Below are 17291 nucleotides of genomic sequence, written 5' to 3' on the forward strand. Positions count from 1 at the left end.
CCCCGTCGGCACCGAGCCCGGGATGCGTCCTCCTCGGTGTCCTCAGGGCCAGAGGCTCCGGAAAGCTCCGGGGCTTCTCTGAGAACACTAATCCCGGGGCGCCTGGTGGCTCCGCCGTCGGTGAAGCGTCTGCCTGCGGCTCAGCTCATGGTCCCCGGGGCCTGGATTGAGCCCCAGCTCGGCGGGGAGTCTGTCTCCCTGTCCCCCTGCCCCTCCCCGCTGCGCCTGCACTTTCTCTGTCTCTGTCTCAAAATCTTAAAACAAGAACACTAGCCGCATGCGTGGGGCCCACACCCTTACAGCCCAGTGGCCTCCCAGAGGCCCCAGGGCCCAACACCATCACCTTTGGGGGTTAGGGCTTCGGCATATGAATCTGGGGGTGGGTACAAACATTTGGACATAACACATGGTGACTGAAGTAGTGGATCCCAGTGTCCTCCTCCAGGCTCTGGTCCAAACTTGCCAGTGTTTGGCTCTCGCATGTCTTGCTCTGGGTTCGGGGCCTGTGCGCGTGAGGCGTCCTAGGCCCCTGATGGGAGGAAATCCTGGTTGGGGACGTTGTGCATTTATTTTCAACTTTTTTGAGCAGTGTCGAGTGCGCTGTCCAGCAAGTGCCACTGCCCCCCCCCCCCCGGCCCCTCCAAGCAGTGGGTCAGGGCTCCCTGTCCATTCTCTTTCTTTTTTCTTAACATTTAAACAGAATGTTTTATTGACTTTAAGTCAGCTGGGGACAAAAACCTGTGTTTATGTTCTAAGACCATTCACTTCTTTACTGATTTCAAAGCGTTCACCCGTCTGGCAGATGGAAACGAGGAGCCCACGCTGCACGTTCCTGATTTCAGTGAGGCTGGAGGTTCTCTCAGAAGCTCCTCAGCTCCACGTGCCCTCCCTTTACTATTAACTGTTCTGGGATGTTAACATGCCCACTTTCGCCCTGGGTTGCTGCTTCTAGCTCACTGGTTGTCTTCAAGCTCTTTGCAAGTAATCCTTCCTTTGCTATAGGTGCTGTAAAGCATTCTCATTAGTGGCTTAATTTTTTTCTAGTTTTTTTTTTTCAAGATATTATATACTTATTTTAGAGGTGGAGAGAGTTTGAGTGGGGGGAGGAACAGAGGGAGAGGAACAAGCAGACTCCACGCCGAGTGCAGAACCCTGCCTGTGGCTCAATCCTGGGACCCTGAGATCATAACCTGAGCCGAAATCAAGAGTCAGACGCTCAACCGACTGAGCCCCCCAGGTGCCCCTCTGTAATCTTTTTAAAAAAATTTTATTTATTTATCCATGAGAGACATAGAGAGGGAGAGGAAGAGACACAGGCAGAGGGAGAAGCAGGCTCCTCACAGGGAGCCCAGTGTGGGACTCGATCCCGGACCCCAGGATCACTCCCTGAACCGAAGGCAGATGCTCAGTCGCTGAGCCACTCAGGCGTCCCCTGAAGTTCCTAATCTTTTTTTTTTTTTTTTTTTGAAGTTCCTAATCTTAAGACCAATCTTTTTCTTCATGATTTCTCATTCTGTGTCTTACAAGATCCTTCCCACAAAGGTCACAAGGATGACCGAAGTTGTAAGGTGTTAATCTATGTGGGACAGACACTTGTGTGGTGTGGGGCAGATTCCACTCCCTTCCTCCCCACCTGGTACCCGACGCCCAGCGCCATTCGTTTGAGCGTGTGACTGACCTCCGCATGGGTAGGTGTGTCCCGGTCTGCGACTGTCCGCTGTCCCCACCAGTGAGCACAGCCATCTGGGCGGCAGGGCCCTCTGTGAGGGCACGTGGCCTCCAGGGGACACAAGCCCCCTCTTCCTGCGGCACAGGGGCTTCACTCACCTGAACCCAACCACCTGCCTCATCTGTTCTGTCTGTGGCAGCGGTCACACAGCTGTGCCACTTTCTGGGCCTGCTCTCACCCTGGCCACCACGCCCCCGTCTCCCCTCTTGCCCTTCGGAGACTATCCCACACCTCGTCCCACTCTCCGAGGCCCAACCCCACTCGAGCGTCTTCTTGGCTCATGACACACTCAGGCGAAGCAGCTGGGGCCGACTTTGAACTTGTCCCTCCCAACCCCCCGCAGACTTCTCTGCCCTTGTGCCCCTCCCCCCTGCCTCCCTGGGTTCTGCCCTGAATCCAGTCCCCTGGGACCTCGCTCTGTCCTTGTCCCTTTTCTTCCCTGCATTTCAGCGTCTCCTCTCTTGCCTCCTTTTCTTTTGCATGTCCCCAGATTTCTTTCATCTTTAGGAATCCTAGAAAAAAAAAAACCGGTTCAAAGTGCAAACACACTGATGCTTTACTTAGTGTCTGTTAATCATTATAGAGAATGGGGGGGTGGGGTGGCGCGAGGTGATGTGCCTTCCCGCACCGCCCGTGCCCGTGCCTGCTCACCTCTGTCCGCCTCAGCTGCTTCCTCCGTGTGGGGCTCTCTGAGCTCCTTCTCTAGGCCACATAGTGTCCTGAGCACCAGACTCGACTGTCCAGTTGCTCCTAGACCCACCACATGGCTGACTCGGGGGCTCGTTAACCTAGATGCTCAACTTAGCATCCCCACTCCCTCCCCTAGTTCTTACTATGCTCACTCTAGGTGGACCCGGGGGCTATCCTGGGCTATTCCCTCTGCACCCACTTGGCCTCTACCCCTAAACATGCTTCCACGGTACACCTTCTCTGGCTTCATCAGTGTCTGAACTGTCCTAATGGCCTTCATGCTGGCCTCCTCCCTGGCTCTCGTCCCTCCTGCAGCTACCAGTCCTTTTTTTTTTTTTTTTTAAGGTTTTATTTACTCATGAGAGAGACACACAGAGAGAGAGGCAGAGACACAGGCAGAGGGAGAAGCAGGCTCCACGCAGGGAGCCTGACGTGGGACTCAATCCCGGGTCTCCAGAATCAGGCCCTGGACTGAAGGTGGCGCTAAACCACTGAGCCCCAGGGGCTGCCCACCAGTCCTCTTCTGTTACCACAGACACGGTAGCTTCTGCTCCTGCTCAGTTTCTCATGTTCTCCATTGCTACTGGAGAACCTTAACCCTCTTGTCATGTGATATACTACCCCCCCCCCCACCCCCGGCAGCACTCCCAGGCCCCACAGAAAAGGACATTTCTAATGCACAGGCACTTTACAGTCACATGACTGCACTCTTGGAAGTTAGGGTCAGTTTCCTCCAGATCGCCCATAGATACTTGGGATGATGGTCCTGTCCCACAAAGGCATTGTATGTATATTGGCACCAGGCTGTCTCCACGTTCCTTCAGCAGTGAAGAGGGACTTGTGTTCTCCAGGGCGTGGGGACACTCGGTGATGCCAATTCGTGGTTGGTGCTTGCACCTTACCGCTTGTTCAGCTGGACAGTGAGGTCAGACGGTGAGGTGTGGCATCTATACAGGCCTCTGCCCTGGTTGAGGATCCAATGGCCCCCGATGAGCGGGCGTGGGCTTCTCCCACTGCAGCCAGTGTTCCCACTTGCTGAGCTGGAAGTACGAGACACACTACAGTGCTATAAACTGTGGTGTATACACCTTTCTACAGGTGTGCTGAAGCATACGTTTAATATTTGCATTTGTCACTTGAACTTCCTACAGTTCTCAAATGTTCTCACATGTTCAAGTCAGATTCCCAAGTGTGTGGAAGCAAGCAGCTTCTGACATCTCTGTTACTTCTGACTTTATTTCACAGATTTTACAGTTATACAGCATGAAAGCATAAAATATTGAACTCTTTTTGCTTATTTACATGGTATAGTTTTTAATAACAGATTTCTTATCATGAAAGATATTAACTAGAACAGAAATACTGCCCATGATCGATTCAGAGATACCATAAAGTATGTTCTTTTTCATGATTTGCCCTCTGTAAGAAATTCTCCACGTACGTGTATCTAAATGCAACTACTACCCAGTTACATTCACTTTTATGTGCTGCACACTCTTTCCTATCTTATTCTACAGCCTTGGGAGGAGAGTGGGGAAGGGCGGAGCTGTGTGCCCGCACCACTCCACGTGTGCTTGGAAACCGTGCTTGCGGGGGTCTTGCAGTCAGCTCAGGATCGATTGTCTTCGATGATGATAGTTCTTCTAGGGTGGGGCTCAAGTTCAACAAATATGTATCGAAATTCATATTCGCCACTTTCTGGGTTCTGAAAAATAAACATATTTCTTGGTGTAACTTCTGTCCCCAGAGCTTATGTCCTGCTGCGTCAGAGCCCTTGATCCTCCTAAGGCCCCCTAAAGTTCCCACAAGGTCCCCACAAAGTCCCACGAGGTCTCCACCAAGTCCCACAAGGTCCCCATACCTCCTTCACTTCAAGATGCACTGTTCCTTGTTTCCCAGGCTCGGAGCCCTCGATGTAGAACTTCACACGCATGTGTTTCAGCCCATCCTTTACATATTCAATAAAACTGCCAAGAAAATGGAAGAGCGTGGCTTAAACTTCTGTCACTTAAACAAGCGCCCGAGCTTCCTGAACACATGTGAACGGGTACCTGACGTGCTGTCTCCGTCCACGGCGCGTTGCCTCCCCGTAGCCCTTCACGGGCTCCCCGAAGATGCTGATGACCTGTGGGACAGACTCGGTGAGGCCTCCACCCTTCAAGCTTCCTAGGGAAATATGTTCTGACAAATCAAGTAACTTTTTTAAAGAAAACAAATCATTAAGCCTGGGACCCTTTCAAAATGACAACTCCACTGATGAGAAAACGGACCAAAAAAAGAATTAGGCGAAAACCCTCCCACAAGGATATATTTCCTGCAGACAATGGGGTAGGTGATTCTGCGGTGTGAGCTACAGCTTCAGGACAGGTGACCCCACTTCCCTCACAAAGACCGGACACAACAATGGGGGCAAATGCTTAAATATACATTTGAATGTTTTTAGTGAAATGTATCTAATGGGGTCTAATACTCAAAGCTACAAGAATAAGACAACTTTCTGAGTCACTAGAGACAGTGAAAAAGAAGAACGAGTACAGGTTTCTCCAGCTATCCAAAAGTTGGCTTGACCACGTTGCTTTTAAGAAGGACCTACGCTAATACCTGTTTCTGCTAACTGAACAAAATCCAAATGCTTCTTGCTTCCATGAAATAAATGGTGGCTGCGCCCTTGCTTTACGCTTCTGACTTATGAGAACTTTCATGGGAGCGCACCACTTCCAGACGGCAGGGGCACCTGCAACAATCAACTGCTTAGAATAAGCCAGATCTAGAGGTATGAACCCACGATTCCTAAGGGAAAACTCACAATGACGTGGACATGCAGTTCTTCCTGAATTTAAAATGCAAATACCATGGAGCCCAGGGAAAGCGGTCAGGGACCTGCGCCTACTGAGGGCACCTGCAGCCTCACGCCTCCCCCTCACAGGGTGCTGTATTACTCCTGGGTCTGGGTGAGAAGCCACCCGCCTGGTTTTTGGTGCTGTCTGCTGTTTTCCTTCAAGATACAGGGATTGAGATTTCAAAGAGTTTCCGCTCTGGCACTACAATGGCTGCGCTGGCTTTCTACCTGTGACTGGAAAGCATCACGGAAAGCCCTCCTTCTGGACAGGACTCGTAACAGAACATGGGCAGCTTTCCCATATGTCAGCCTCCTCCCATGGGCAGGCCGTGCTTAAGAGCATAAGCTTTGGAGTCACACAAACTTGGCCTCAGGTCCTGGCTGTATCATTTACAGCTCAGCAATCTCAGTTGTTACCCAGTCTCTAAAGTGTCAGTCTCCCCTTCTGCAAATGACACAGTCAGTAGTATTTAACACAAATGGCTTTCATGAGATCCAAGAAAGAGGATGTGCTGAGTGCAGTGCCTGGTGCATAATGTGCCTTTAGTGTCAAGAATTATCATTATGATCATGGGGTCACTATGCTTTTTTATAAGACTAGAAACTTACCGCATGAGTTTAAAACTCTGGGAAGATCTAAGCATTTAACATCTATGACAATAAGTGACTCTCTTGTATAATTAGGATGGAAACACATCGCTACACAGACCTTTAGGTGGTCTTAAGGCATTTCAAGTACAGAACAAAGAGCTAATAACATAATCACAATCCAACCGTTATGACTTTATTATCCTATAAACGTCACTAGTCTCAGAACCAATATGTGAGTTCTGTCCCTCGACCCTGGCATCTTCTCCGGATCTTCAGAGTGTGTGTGACTGCATCTGGAAGACTCACCTCGGGGTGTGATCTGCATTTTTCTAAGGCTTTCCCATAGATCTTATTAGGACTGGATGAAGAAAAAAGTTCTTTGAAAATTGTGTAAAACAAGCCACCTGCGAATTATAGAAAAAGAAGATCAAGCAAATCAAGAGCAAGACAAATGTTTAATTAAACAGATTTTAGGGACAGACATTATACTTGCTGTGATCAACCTGTGACGGTGATTCCAATAAGCACCACTATCAAATAGGTAAAATCTCTTCCAGCTTCTTTCACTGTAAACAGAAAGCACCACTGAGTTAGAGGTGTGCCAGATGGGCAGGAACGCGCATGGCTTCAGCACTTCTGGAGGGTGAGATGTGGACCCAGGACCCTACGGGGGGGTCTGCATGCATGCTGGAACAGCTGCTTTCAAGCCTCCCCACAAATCAGAACCACCTAAAGAAAGTTTTCAAAAGAACCTCAGCAGAATTCTGGGCCAAGGAATTTGTATTTTAATTTTATTTAGTAGTATAGTTTTAACACTTCTTTACTTTCTAAGATGACAAAACACTTGAAACAAGTGCCCCAGGCCCTCGGCATGAAAACATGTTACAGATTTGGCAGTGCCGGTCACATTCTGTTCACAGATGAAGTGTTTGCTTTGTTAACTGTAGTCCAAGGGATCAGCATAGGCCTCAACTCTTCCAGTCACCTTCCCACCAGGCTGCCCCCACTGGCAGAATGGAATTCAGAAAAGGAATTTGCTTGGCCAGAGCTGATAATCGGATAAACTTAGAATACGAAGCACCTGCTACCAACAGGTAGTGCTTGTTGGAACACAAAATGACAACAACGTCTATGTATGGTCTCACCTAGGATTTGTTAGGTATGTGTTACAATGTGATTGTTAGGGACCTGAGCCTTCTGGACTTTGGCTGTCCTGTAGAGTAACCACACACCATACATGGCTATGTGAGTGTTATTTTAAAGTTACGTTAACTTAAAATTAAACACTCAGTCCCTCAATCACACTAGCAACATTTCAAGTGCTGAACAGCCACATGTAGAGACCTCATACGTACAGAACATCTCTGTCTCTGCGAAAAGTTTTATTTGGACAATGCTGTTGTGGACATTTTGCAAGACATCACAATAGTCCATTCTATTTATGCCATCATATTCGTCAGAGCCCAAAGTAACAAGTGGCATGTGTGTCAGGAAGCTTGGTAAACACAGGTACTCCAAATGTGGGGGATGAGGCCAAAAAACAGATCCAGAGCTCACAAACCACATGAGCAAAACCCTTAGGGGTATACTGCATGGGGCATGCTAAGACACTCCATCTCAAATAAAAGAAACTACTGCATCTTGTATACCCTAGTGTGGTGTGTGATAGGTTCCTTTGGACGCTGTGGGCAGCATATCCCACATTTGGGAATACTGCTCCCACTCATTCGCTGAGTCACCAGGAAGGCTGTTGCCTTTGAATGGGGTCCAGATCAGGACAGGACTCTGCAGCAGGACCCGTCTGCAGCGTAAGCAGCCCTATTGCTGGAGCGACGACCTGACACATGCTGTTTGACAGTCTCTGCCTCTGCCCTCTGCATACAGGTTGTTCATTCATGCTGAACTTTTAATCATCCCTCACAGCTCTGTTCAGGCTATTATGAATGAATGAACATGTATTTTACATATTCAACAGATTACAAAACAATTGCTAGGATACAGGTTTTTTTGTTAATGTTAAAAAGTATATATGCACTAAAAAAAAAGTATATGCACGGAAATAACATAGAGCAAAATATTAACAAAAGTCATCTCTGCATGGTAAAATCAAGATGTCTGAACTCTTTGCTTCCTTTTTACTTATTTTTCCACAAATTACCGTGAAATGAAGAAATAAACAATAAACGTTAAATTCATCATCTCATCTGTGAAAACCTGACTTTCCCTGACAGAAAGACATTGTGCCTTCCGTATTACATATGTTCTTTCTATCACTTCTCGTGTCACTTGGAGGTAAACGGTTTGGAACACCTTTAATTCTGTAGCGTGAAGAGTCTAACTCAACATCTGGGCGTCGCAGTCATTCAGGAGCAGTGTTGGGCTGACCTACGTTGAGTAGGTCCCCACGGATTATGCCTCAATAGTATTTCTTTTATTTATTCTACCCAATTACTCTGTATCTATTTTGTGCTCTCTGGTACTCTTTGCAGCAAACTACCATGTTTTCATTGTTTCACACTGTACCTACCTCCTCCTCATTGAGTGCATCTGTTTGTGTACAGGAACTCTCTGGCACACCCGTTAGCATCTGCTCAAGTGTACGCAGAGGAAATGGAAGCTCAAGAACTACTGGTGAACGGCTGTTCTAAAGAGCAATGACCTGGGTACTAGGAAATGAAGATTAGAAGATGTGGCTTTAATTTTCCGTTGTGTGAAACTGGGGAAGTGTGCCTCACACACAGAATTTTAATGTTTGAGGGAGGGAACAGGAAACTCAACTGTGGTAAACCACATCTGTGAAGTCTACTGACTTACTATCAAGTACTCAACAACGGTTAAGTTGTAATAAAAGCTGGGAAACATTTTCTCGCCACAACTCAACAAAGTCACCTAAAAAGCAACTTTGAAATCCGAGTTCAAGTCTGTGAAGAAAAGAAGTCTGTGGGTCTATAGTCTCAAACTCTGCACTGTGTTGAACGGTCCTACCTTTTAATTTGCGTGAACCGTTTTTCTACCTTTAGCCCTGAACTTGTGCGAAGGAGGGACCCTGCTCGCTCTCGCCACGTTTGCTGATAGACTCATCACTCCCGTTACCTTTCTGTGACGTTGAGACGACGGGTTCCCCTCTCTGGCTGTGCACGGACACTTGTTTGCTGCCGTCGTCTCCTGCCCTCTGGGGGCTCTGCCTCTGCGTCCAGATGGTTTTCTGGGTGACTCCAAGGATACTCTCAGGTCGTACCGCTTTCTTTTGCTCTCGCAGACCCCAGCTCAAACCCGACGCGGTCTTCAAGCGAGCTCTGTTAAGCACGAAGTGTGGCGGAAACAACGGCTTCCCTGACGACCTGCACAGCTTCTCCGCACACCGCGCAGCTCGTAAGAAAGTACAAATCATGATCACAGAAAACCGCTCCGCTTTACAAAGGTGCCAGCGGGGAACCGCAAAGCTTCACCACCCAATACACGCCCAGCCAGAGTGTCCTCAGCGCTACACAGTCACATCGGTGATTCTGCACGGCTTGTTCGGCAAAAAAGTTAGCTCCCGAAAGAAGCCGTGTCCACCTCTTCTTCCCTTCTGCGCTCTTTCTACTAGAATTAAAGTGATTTAATTACCTGCCGTATTGACATTCACACACTACCCGCCATGCCTCTGCAAAGTAACCTGGGACACCTCGGGGAGTCCTGGGAACAGTAGTCCGAGGCCCTCACTCCTCGCAGAGCTACCGCAGCGGGAAAGGCACCGGGACTACAACTCCCACAGTGCAAGGCGGCCAGACAGCGCGTGGCCTTTCCGCCACCTTCCAGAGTTCCTTGCGCATGCGCTCCACCTATTTGGCGCCAGGGTGGGCGGGGCGATCGCTCAACGGGCGGCAATCAAATTAGCGATTACGAACTGGGTGTTCTTGCAGCCCTTCGAGAGGACTGTAAACTGCGAAATTCTCAGTCTGACTGTGGCTCTGCTGTTGCTTGTGGGGAAATGATGTAGCCTGTGTTTCAGTTTCTTCCCAAGGCCACCAGACGGGAGGCAGCACAAACTTCCCCAAAGCCAGCGGCTGGGGAGAGACGAGGTTGCGGCAGTGCCCCCACCCGGGACCGAGACTCGGCGGCCCGCTTGCCACGCGGCGACCTCGGCATCAGGCCGCGGGGCGTGGGAAGAAGCAGGGCCCGGAAGTTTCCAGAACCGCTCCTCGAGCCGGCGGAAGGGCGGGCCGCCCTCCGTCCCGCCCCTGCGCACGCGCGCCGGCGTCGAGTGGGCGTGGCGTGGGGCGGCGCGCTCCTGCCTCCGTCGTCGCTCCGCCTCGGGCGCTCCCGCCGGGTCTCCATGGCGACGGGACGCGGCCGACTTCTGCTGCAGCACTGGCGCGGCCTCCTGGCGCTGCATTGGCCGCCGGGCGGCGTCGGCGCGGCCCCGGGGCTGGCCGGGGAGGCCCCCGGGCCCGCGGGGTTCAGGTGACTGTCGGGGGCCGCGGGGCGGGGCGGTACCTGGCACCTTCCCCCACTAATTTCACTCTCGGCTGTTCTTAGTGCAGGAGAGGTCCAGAGAACCGCGGGAGGACGTCCCCTCAACTTGGAAACATGCGGAGACCCCACGTCCTGATACAAGTAGCCTAGCTCCCCCCCACCCGGGGAACAGGCTTCCTCCTTCCCTTCATTCAGTTGTAGGCGCTGTGGGGAGCTGGGAGCCCTGGAGCAGCGCCTCCTGCGGGATGCGCTCCACCTGCGAGGGCAGGTGCACATCCCTGGTCTGCACCTGCGGGTCGCCACAAGGGCACCCGTTCAAAGCTCATCCCTAAAGTAGCTTGTGTCTTCTGGGGCTGGAAAATCACCTTTCGTTCTTTTTATTAGGCTCTGGAATCTACTCATCAAAAGGTTACCGATTTTCTCTCCCGCCCATGGTTCCTGAATGGAGGACACAACCTCTAAGCAGATAATTCTGGTGGGCGGGTTGGTCTGGGAGTTTGTTTTCCTGGGGCAGAGCTTTCTGAATTTCGGATTTCGAGGCCTCCAGTGCCTTTCGTTTGGTTTCTTTTTACTCTTTCTTTCCTTCTTTCCATGGAGTGGGGGGGGGGAGAGTGAGGGAGAGATGGGGAGGGCAGAGGAATAGGGAGAGAGAGAATCTTAAGCAGGCTCCACTGTGAGACTTCATCTCACAACCCTGAGATCATGGTGGAAGCTGAAATCAGGAGTCCACTGCTTAGCAACTGAGCCACCCAGAAGCCCCATAGGTCTGCTAGGCAAACCCTGAAGGGATGCTTATTGATAGCCACTCCTTGGTGTTCAGGCCCCTGATCCCCTTCTGCCTCTCTTCCTTGGGCACCTTGCGGCTGAAGGGTGGTCCTCTTGTTAAGTGAGAGAAGGCAACTTGGAGGTGATGGGGAAGGGGCAAGAAGCAGGATGCTGCAGCTATAATCCAGAAGGCTCTTTAGCTTAACTCCAAAGGTTGGTTGATTTCAGAGTGAATGATCCAGTTTGTCAGAGGTGCTGTCATGGTCCCTTGTGGTGAGTGGTCCCTAACTTTACAGCCATCATCTCGGTTAGTGTGCCAGGTGGAGTGACAGTATGAAGAGCAGTTTGCAACCTTGATGATTCTCTTTGCTTGCACGTCCTTGTGATTTGTAAGATACAAAGAACTCATGTGTATCGTGTCTTCTAATAAACCGAATGTCTGTGTTTATGTAGAAAAAACAATTGTTATTTAACAATCGACAATTTGAATTTTGTTTTCCCGAATCTCCAGGACTACGTCCCATGTTCACCCAAGGGTCCATAACCCTGTCATGTTGTTTTTGGAAGTGGTGCTCTGCACCTTTGTATTATGGCAGTAGTTGGTTCTTGAGTGTAGCTGCAGTGCTGGATATACCACAGGACTTGTGACAACTAAAATGGTGACAATGCCTTCAAAACTTCTGTAGGAGCATTTAAATTTGAGGTCTGAACTTTAGATCAATTTGCCACTAACACTAAAATTAGTCTTTATATATAGAGCTCTGTCAGTGGGGAGCAGAATGATTTTTATGTGATGAATCTTCTATTACTTTGTAAGTTGAGTGAACATCCTGGTAATGACGTACTTAGAGTGCCTGGCAAGGGAGCCTGCTTGTCACCCTGTGATTTGGTGAGGTCTGCATTCTTTATGGGAAGGAAAATAAGCTGCTGAAAATGATTGCAGATGGTCTAAGTGGGTGGTGATTTTTATTGTTTTACTACAGAAAAATTAGATTTTAATAAGGAGTCCATGGTTCCCTTTTTAATGAAAGATGTGAATATGTGTAAATATCATGAGCTGAGAAAAATGGCAGCATATTAGGTTGGCTTAATTTGGACTTGATTTAATTTCTTTGGTTTATCATATATCAAAAATCAGGCTCAGAAGATAATTTTTTAAGGTAAACTTAAAAAATAGTGAATATATTCAAGGCTATCAGGCAAAATGTATTACTCGAAAACATTGTTTTCAAACAAAATGTCATCTTACTAATTATGTCAGCTAAGTATGCGCTTAATTTTGTAGACCCATAAATCTACATGAGGACATGCATGCAACTTACTGACTTGTTAATTGTGTGGCCCTAGAAAATATGCAGTTGGTTTATTTTATGGAGAAATGGAAATGTACTTTCAATATACCAAAAACCATACTAATAGGATATAGAATATAATACGGTGAGAAGAGCTCTGGAAGGACAGTCAGGAGATGAGTCTCTTGGGCTCTGGACCTCTGTCTTGGGACCTCAAATGAATCCCTGTGATTGCCTTGTTAGAACTTCGGTAATCTTTGATTTGTCAAATATGGACATATGAAATCTATTTTAGTTATGGAAAAGCAAAACAGCAACAGATAGGCTGTATTTCTCAAACAGGTGCCAGTGGGCAGGTAATGCATGGAGCATCCTCCTGCGATGTAAAATTAATGCAGTGGCTTTGGGGAAAAATGTTAAGTAGTTCAACTGTAGGTAATATAATCCACTTGTTATATTAGAACAGCCACCGACAAATTATCCATTAAAGTGCATCATTTGTATTAATTTTTTTAAATTTTTATTTATCTATGATAGTCACACACAGAGAGAGAGAGAGGCAGAGACACAGGCAGAGAGAGAAGCAGGCTCCATGCAGGGAGCCCGACGTGGGATTTGATCCTGGGTCTCCAGGATCGCGCCCTGGGCCAAAGGCAGGCGCCAAACCGCTGCCCCACCCAGGGATCCCTGTATTAATTTTTAAGATAAAATAAGAGACTTCAAAGAACTTTTGAGCTCTCTGCAGGCTGTGCCCCCAGATTTCAGAGCAGCTGGCACTCCACTGCACCTGCCTAAAGAAAGGATTGTGCTATCAAACTGTGAATCCAAACCTTGTGTATGGGATTCTCAGTTTTGAAATTAAAACAACAAAAATCCCACAGTTTATTCCATATTCAATATATTAAGAAATAATAGAAAACACATGGAGTTCTGTCCTTTCAGCTCTCCAGCCCCCATTTAAAAACATCCATCACCCAAAAACCTCATAACTTTTTGCAGTCCTGTGAATCAGACATATTACTGGCTAATACCTTGTCTTTTTTTCCATACACATTTCTTTGTGTGTGTTTACTTCTTCTCATAAGGGATAAATTAAAAAATATTATGTGATATATCTTGATATAACCTGATTTTTTCAATTCATAGGTTATTAATTTAGCAGGTATTTATCAATTGCCTCTCTATGCCAGGCATGTTGTGGGTGAACAAAACTCATGCAAAAGACCTGCCAGTGTGGAGCTTATAATTCCAGTGATAGCAAGCAGAGGAGATAAGATGTGTATGTAGTGAAGGATGGTGATATGTACTGAGGAGAGAAATAAGGAGAGGGCCTAGAGTGTGTGTGGGTAGTATGGATTGGAGTTTTAGAGAACATGGCCAAAGGAATTGTCAGTGAGTTGGTGACATTTGCATGAATACCTGAAGGAGATGGAGGCATGAGCCATGCAGACACAAAGACGTAATGAGCTTGTTTCTATCTCAGACACTTTTTTTCTGTGCTGAAAATGTCCATTTTAATTGGCTGAGCATTGTTCACTGTATGTAGCCACACTGTTGAACCAATCCCTGTATCGACTCTGGAAGTTTGTCAGTGTAGGCAAGTCTGAGATGGACTTTCTCCAGCAACATTTTTGGGCTCATTTTCTTGCTTTGGGATATATTTGTACAAGTGAAATTCCTGGCTTAAAAAAAATACATGTGCCTTTTAAGGATCTTGGTAAACACTACCAGATTTGGCTTTCCTTACTGTTTATACCAATTTATGCTCCCAGCAGTGAATGAGATGTTCTTTATGTGGTCTTTGCCAGTTTGCTAGATTGAAACTGATCGATACAGTGTATTAATTTACTTTTCTTCGACTCCTGTGGAAAGGACTTAGGGTAATAGATTTTATTTCTTTTGACAATTTTTGATTGCGGAAACATGTATGGCAAAAAGCTGTTGTCAATTTACTAATGCTTTTAAACAAATTTATATTTGAGTGACCCCAGCAGTATTCATTTAAGTTAAAGAAGCCTTCCTCAGTCTTCATACAATGTGTAATACAGACTCTGGGAGTTCTTAGCATGACCATTCATACTGGCAGGGGTCTAAGGGTCACTGTATGGAAAATCCAGGCAGACAGTGGATTTGATGGAGGAGTTATAGAAATGCCTTTCTTAAAATTTATATGTTAGAAACCTCTATCAACTAAAGATATTTGATCTTTGAGTATGTAATACAGGTTGGTATAGAATTTACAACAAGTAAACCAGTTAAAATAAGGAGTGCTCTTAAATCATTTAAAAATGTATATTGTTTAAAAACTGTGTTAAATGGTGCCCCCCCCCCATTCATGTCTACTCAGAAGCTTAGGGTGTGATTTTATTTGAAAATAGGGTGTTTGTAGATGTAGTTACAATGAGGTCACACTTGGTTAGGGTGGATCCTAAATCAAATGTGACTGGTGTCCTTAGAAGAAGAGATGAAGACACACACCGGGAAGATGGCTGGGCAAAGATGGGGCAGAGATAAGAGTTAGTCATCTTAGTTGCCACAAGCTAAGGAAAAGCAAGGATTGTCAGCAACCACCAGAAGCTGGAAGAGGCAAGGAAGGGTTCTTCCGTAGAGACTTTGTGGAGGGAGCATGGCTGTCCCAACTCCTTGACTTTGGACTTGTGGCCTCTAGGACTCTGAGACAATACATTTCTGTTGTTCTTAGCTACCTAGTTTAAGTCAGTTTGTTAAGAGAGCCCTAGGACACTAATACAATTAGGAAATTGTATTTTACTTCTTATTACTGTGTTAGAGCCAGGTTAGTGGAGTTGAAGATTTTCTCTTGTGGAAATCTTTGCTTAAATAATACTTTCAACAGAAATACAAAGATTTACTGCATAGGTGGAATTCTCTGAAATAAGGGGTGGGAGCGTTACAGAACTTTCCAGAGTAGGGCCTCTTCTGCCCCTCTCCCTCCACTTCCTGTTCTGGAACACACAGATTGCAAACTACTGGTTGTGTCCAGCTTCTTTGCGTTCCCAGGGACTCCCTGGCTAGGAGTCAGGTAAGACAAAAGGCACATTGACTGTCTTCTGCTGAAGCTGGAATGGAGAAGCATGGGCAGCCAGTGTTTTTACCTCGGCGAATTTGTTACCCTCCAGGATCTAGAAAGGTTTCCTGTGTTCCCCCTCTCCTGTGTTGACAATAGTGTCAGCATGCAGATGCTAGCCAGTGTTTATCGAGGGCTTATCATGGGCCCTTCATTATGATGTTTCTGAAGAGAAAAACCTATAAAGGGGGGACAGACATTCTCTGGATGCTCAGAAGCCCCTGGGGAGCCATCAGGCAATTTGAGTGCTTGTGGATGTGCACTTCATGGGGCGCATGGTTCCACCGTGGGTTTCAGGCTGTGCTGGGTTGTGGGTGATTCAGTCCCATGCCTCCTCCTAGGGGCAGGCCGTGCTTGGGTGCTAAACTCTTGGTGAACAAAGTACATCCTCAGAGCAATGACATACTGGTGAACTGGATGTATGGAATGGATACTCTAGATTTTAGTCACATGCTGGGTGGGAGGTGGGGCAGTAGTTTGGTGTGTGTGTGTGTGTGTGTGTGTGTGTGTGTGCATGGTAAAGAAGAAGCTTCCAGACCTTTCCAAGAGAAGTAGCATATCCACCAGTAGCTCTGTCTGTGGGCTGCTGCCTAGAAAATGAGGGTTTTGGGCTCCATGCCTTACTGGGGTTTCAGATCCCTATCAAACTTCTGTGGAGCAGTGCTGGTTTTGAGGGTGATTTTAATAAAAAAATTAGGAACTTCTGAAAACTGCATAAAATACACCTTATTACATTGAGCCTTAAAAGCCATTGATTGTAAGAGTTACAATTTTTTTGTACTGCTAAAATGAAAAAAAAAAAAAAGATGGCCAGTTAAAATATATTCCATTGAATCTGAGATATTTAAAATGTGAAAAAAAAATTGAGGATGAGTATTTGGTATTTCTGTAGCTGTGATTGCCAGAGCTAGGGTTGGATTCATCATCCCTTAAGACCAGCAAAGTTGTAGATTGTGTGGGCAGTTCTGGTTTGCAAATCTAAAGGTTTTCTTACCTGATTGATGCTGTTTTCATTAGGTTTCTGCTATGGTATTGCTGAAGCTGGCCAGGTGATACATTTTATATTTATCCTTTTATTCCATTAAATAAGTCTTATTTAATGTCTTTGATATGCTGAAAGCCTACAAAAGCAAATATTTAATCTTGTTGTTTACTTGATCTTAGTCAACAGGCCAAAAGTGATGAATCTTATGTTTAAAACATATCAGAGTAAGTCCAGTTACCAGGTTTACGGACTCAGGACATGGAATATTTCACAGTCTCTTGCCTGCCTCCTTCCTTCCTTCCTTCCTTCCTTCCTTCCTTCCTTCCTTCCCATGATGCAATTTTACAAGGAGTCATTCTTGGAGTTTATGAATCCTCTACAGTTTTGTAGAGGGAACTGGACAGTTCGCCTGTCATGATTTCACTTTTCTGTGCTTACTTTCAGGAAGAGACCGGGCACCAGTTACGCAGGCACTGCCACCCTGAAGCAGTGCGCTAGGCGAGGAAGGCACTACAAGCAGCCCTCTGCTGACCATCCTGCATCTCTGGAAAGGTGAGTCACAGTAGTTGGTGCTCTTCTGGAGGCCCCAGGGGTGGAGCTTGTAGAGAAAGTTTCAGTGCTGTACATAGCAAGCTGCTGTTCTTAGCCAAGAATAGAATTGCGTAGGAAGAAAGTACAACATGGAGAGTTTGCTGTGAGTCATCAGCCTGTCACCACTGTCATTATTAGACTAGGTTTATGAAGTGAACTTCTAAAAGTGACAAGTCAATTTTCCTCCTTAAAAAAAATATTCTTCAAAATTATTCACTTTCTAGTTGATAAAGACCCTTGAAACAGTGGAAAGAAGATGAAAAAGC

General features: G+C 46.8%; 2 protein-coding genes across 7 annotated transcripts in view; one reads left to right on the plus strand and one right to left on the minus strand.

The window, feature by feature from the left end:
• Nucleotides 1–3635: 3635 nt before the first annotated feature.
• Nucleotides 3636–10037, minus strand: TIMM21 (translocase of inner mitochondrial membrane 21). Its single transcript, XM_025422013.3, has 6 exons — nucleotides 8943–10037; nucleotides 6353–6415; nucleotides 6156–6253; nucleotides 4471–4544; nucleotides 4281–4386; nucleotides 3636–4124 (listed from the first exon to the last, which is right to left on the minus strand). Exons 1-6 carry the CDS (start codon nucleotides 9238–9240, stop codon nucleotides 4029–4031), a joined length of 735 nt encoding a protein of 244 aa, XP_025277798.1. The 5' UTR covers nucleotides 9241–10037; the 3' UTR covers nucleotides 3636–4028.
• A 102-nt stretch (nucleotides 10038–10139) lies between these two features.
• The window catches only part of FBXO15 (F-box protein 15), a 47482-nt gene continuing 40330 nt past the window's right edge, over nucleotides 10140–17291 (plus strand). For 3 of the 6 annotated variants that reach the window (XM_025422008.3, XM_025422010.3, XM_025422012.3), the window contains exons 1-2: nucleotides 10141–10295; nucleotides 16879–16986. In XM_025422008.3, coding sequence (XP_025277793.1) covers nucleotides 10168–10295; nucleotides 16879–16986 — 236 coding nt within the window. In that variant the 5' untranslated portion in view covers nucleotides 10141–10167. Of the gene's footprint in view, nucleotides 10296–10370; nucleotides 10449–10556; nucleotides 10576–16878; nucleotides 16987–17291 lie in introns of those variants that run through there. The other 3 variants (XM_025422011.2, XR_003126007.3, XM_025422009.1) reach the window with 3 other exon arrangements.

Source organism: Canis lupus, chromosome 1, assembly GCF_003254725.2.
Source record: "Canis lupus dingo isolate Sandy chromosome 1, ASM325472v2, whole genome shotgun sequence".
Classification (NCBI taxonomy): Eukaryota; Metazoa; Chordata; class Mammalia; order Carnivora; family Canidae; genus Canis; species Canis lupus.